This window comes from Cladophialophora bantiana, assembly GCF_000835475.1.
Source record: "Cladophialophora bantiana CBS 173.52 unplaced genomic scaffold supercont1.32, whole genome shotgun sequence".
NCBI classification, from domain to species: domain Eukaryota; kingdom Fungi; phylum Ascomycota; class Eurotiomycetes; order Chaetothyriales; family Herpotrichiellaceae; genus Cladophialophora; species Cladophialophora bantiana.
The window spans coordinates 38,303-42,256 of NW_015971606.1; the positions used below are offsets into that span (position 1 = coordinate 38,303).

At 47.4% G+C, this 3,954-nt stretch overlaps 1 protein-coding gene across 1 annotated transcript; it reads left to right on the forward strand.

Moving 5' to 3' along the window:
• Positions 1–2,586: 2,586 nt before the first annotated feature.
• Z519_12649 (uncharacterized protein) lies at positions 2,587–3,484 on the forward strand (the record flags this gene model as incomplete). The annotated part of the gene is made up of 2 exons (XM_016770354.1): positions 2,587–3,074; positions 3,139–3,484. 2 exons carry the CDS (start codon positions 2,587–2,589, stop codon positions 3,482–3,484), a joined length of 834 nt encoding a protein of 277 aa, XP_016613405.1.
• Positions 3,485–3,954: the final 470 nt, after the last annotated feature.

Consider the following 3,954-nt stretch of genomic DNA (forward strand, 5'->3'; position numbering starts at 1 on the left):
CAGCATCAAGGAAACTAAGCATGAGCAATTCGTGACATTCCTGCCAACAAAGCCGATATTCCCTGACAGGAAATATGCGAGAAATGTCTTGACACAAGTAGATCTCTCATTGATAGAAACTTGGATTCGTGAATGTGACGCGCACGGCAGGAAGTGCACGACTACATCCATTCCGAAGTTACCAAAACTACGCATGCTCTTTTTCATTGATGTGGATGCACAATGCCTTATTTCAACATCAGAAGAAGTTCGTTACCTTGCTCTCAGCTATGTTTGGGGAGGAGTGGAAGATTTCAAATCAATTTCAAAGAATTTGAAAGATCTGTGCCGGCGGCATGCTTTGTCAGACACCAACTTCGGCAAAAAGATTCCACAAACATAAGAGACGCCATGCACCTTACTAGGTGTCTAAAGATAAGGTATCTTTGGGTCGACAGTCTATGCGTTGTCCAGGATAGCACCAACGTTGACGAATTCTCTTCTTCGGGCTATGCCAACAGTATATGCCAAACGCCTATTTCACGATCGTGGCAGCAGGGGGAACTACTGCCAACCATGGATTAGGTGGAATTGGAGTTCAATCTAGGGACATGCCTCTTGCACGACTTAATTTGCCGGGTTCAATTCTTTTGGAGTACATTCATCGCAGTGCAGACGGTGCGAATTCCCCCGGGGCAAAACGTGCTTGGACTTTTCAAGAAGCTTTGTTCTCCAAACGCATGTTGATATTTGATGGTCTCATTTCTTGAGTGTGCAACATGGGCCAATGTTATGAGGAGATCGAGCTTCCCCGTAAATGGCCTAACTACAAACAAGGAGCGCAGCTTCGCTCTATCTTCATTCAAGGACTGACGAGTTCAATGCATGAGATGTTTAACTGTCAAGAGATACCTAACCTCCATGGTTGGACAGAACTCGTCACTCTCTATCAGACTCGCTGTCTGACTTACGATTCGGACGTGCTGAATGCTTTCACTGGAGTTCAGAGTGTCATTGGAGGAGGTTTCAATAGTCTTTTCTTCTACGGGATGCCAGAAATGTTCTTCGACATAGCTCTACTGTGGCTGTCATGTCCAGATGCCTCCAGGAAAAATAGACAAAAGGAAGGAAAAAGGAATGTCCACTTTCCCAGTTGGTCTTGGGCCGGATGGAATGGCGAAATCGACAGTAGCATCTGGCGAAAATGCTTCAATCATTTTCATGTGCCTCTTGGTCGAGCAATGTTGGACGATTACATAAAGGTCACTCCTTTGGTGAAGTGGCGCAAAAAAAAGGATTACCGATCGCCTTTTGGTGCCAATCGACAATTCTTATCATCACTATCAAACACATGAAGGGAATCTGAATCTAGAATTACCTCAAGATTGGTCATTCAACGCGATTGGCCATTTCTACTACTGGAAGCAGCACGACAAAGGCGAAACCAGGTTCCGATATCCCCTTTCTCTCGGAGCACGAACAGTCAGTCCTACTGAGAAAGGATTTGAACCTGTTCTTTATTTCAAAGCTCCCAGATTCTGGCTTCAAATTGCTCCGCAAGCTGGATCTCTATGTGTAAACCTGCAAGATACGCTTGGCAAGTGGCTTGGAGCAGTACGTCTCCATCAAAGCGATCCCATTTTGACACAGGGACCCTCCCAGGCTTGTTACGAATTCATCGCAATATCGTGTGGGGAGGCCATGGTTTTGTCGGATGGAGATATACCTGGACCAGTGCTGCCCCCAGCTTCTAACTCCAGGAATGAGTATGGTGGCCGGGTGTTAGAAGAATGGATGCTCATTCAACGTTTGCAGCCGAACTCACCCCTTTACGAATTCTAGAATGTGTTCTGCATTGAACGGAACGATAATATTGCCTATCGGAGAGCGATAGGTAGAGTAACGAAAATTGAATGGGATAAACAAGATCTGGAAGAGCTTGACTTCATGCTTGGATCGAGACAGGAACCTATTAAAGTGGGAGAGCCATGCGACGACACACGTAAATAGGGCACAGCTACTTTAGCGAGCCAAACGTGAAGGATTTCCATCCTTCCTCTACCCTAGGTGATCTTTCTTCCTTGACGATGTAATGCAACAGCCCCTTTCCCCTTCAAAAGCCATCGATCTTCCCAAGCTCTTGAGATATCGAAGTATCTAGCACACGACATAAATCACCAGAAGCAGATAAAAGTGATCGATTCAACTCAAGGTGAATTTTCGAGCTCCTGACGCATTCCTCGCGTTTTGGATCAAGAGCCCGTTCAGGATCAGGAGTTAGATTAGGATGAGAAGCCAAATCGGGATGAGGCACCAGGTTGGGGTGAGGTGCGGATGAGGTACTAGATTGGTGTGAGCAAAGAGCTTCCCTAGCTACCTTATATATATTACGAAAGTACCTAAGGAACGGCTACATTTACTCTTAGTTCTTGTAGTAAATCTTGACCGATTGTGCCAACGATTTATTGATTTGCCGACCCTTCTCGCTTGGATCGACCTAGTCTGCACCGGAACCATCAACGTAGCCTGGCTCGCCTTTTCGCCCACATCACACCGATTTGCATTAATCAAGAAGATAGAACAGAGAAAGCCCATCAAATTCCGTTGATGCGGCGAATTTACGCGCAGGCATCCACTGTATACGCCTGGCTAGGAGACGGGTCCAAAGATGAACAAGAAATGGTCTCCTCCATGTCAAGCGTTGTCGAGGCTTTCCACCGGGCGGAGTCGATCAATCCCGTTCGAGGTCAGGATGCCCTAGAGAATGACTCCGGATGTGTGTCGGTCCTTCCTTCTCCCGCATCTGGCTTTTGGTCAGCGTTTGGTCGTATCATTCATCGTCCTTGGTTCAGGCGACTATGGGTTCTCCAGGAGGTGCTGCTCGCAAGGGAAATCAGGCTCGACTGTGGGCCAGCGACTGTCGACTGGGCAACCCTCATCAAAATGGAACACATCATCCTTCGCCGGAACTTTTACTCACTTCTCAGAGGCAAAGACTACAAGATCGAGGAGATCTTCAAAGCCCTGAATATCGTGTCAAACTTTGAATGGTGTAAGACCAAAATGCCCCAAAGTACCGATAACACGGTGCCAATGTCAGGGCTGCTGCATGTAGCCTGGCGCAAAGAGGTCACTAATCCACCGGATTGGAGTGTATAGCATTCTTGGCCTGGTGCCGCAACGAGTTCGGGATGCGGCCACTGTCACTCCAACTTTCCTCCTGCCAAAGGCTTATGCCGATCTCATTCAGCATTGTCTCAGGTTCGATTTTAGGCTGGATCTTCTGAGTCAGGTAGAAGGGGCAGAAGCCCAGCGACTTGTTGGCCTTCCATCTTGGTATGCAGACTTCCAACTTGCTGCGCCGATTAACCAATTTGGGGGAATCAATGGTCCGGCATCTGGATTTCATGCAGGTTTCAGAAAACCATTTCTCGAGAAGCCTATCTTGTCGGCGGATTCCGGCAGAAATATTCTTACGTGGAAAGGTTTCTGGTCGACAAGGTAATTGGAAAAATAGATGGATGCCAACTGCCCGAGCCCCTAGGACAATCTGGAGCTTGGGAGGACCACTGTCTGCAAATGGCTGAACGGCTTCTCCCACTTCCTAAACAAGTCATCTTACGGATATTCAGCCGAACGTTGATAGCTAACAGATGCCTGACTGAGCATAGGATGTATCAGAAAGCCGTTGGAGACAGTCTCGAACTATACCATGCCCAGAGAGAGTATCTAAAAGAGCTAGTTGAGACAGAGCGAAGCGATAACACCAAGCCGGTGCAGAACTATCCAATCATTGGCGCACGAACGGATAGAGCTTTTATTGAGACTGAAAATTATCGCTTGGGGTATACTCGTCCGAGCGCTGAGGCAGGGGACGTCGTTTGTATCTTTGACAATTGTGTTGTCTCATTCGTACTTCGGCCTGACTCAATCGCCAGAGGTCATGCTACACTTGTTGGAGAGGCATACGTTGAT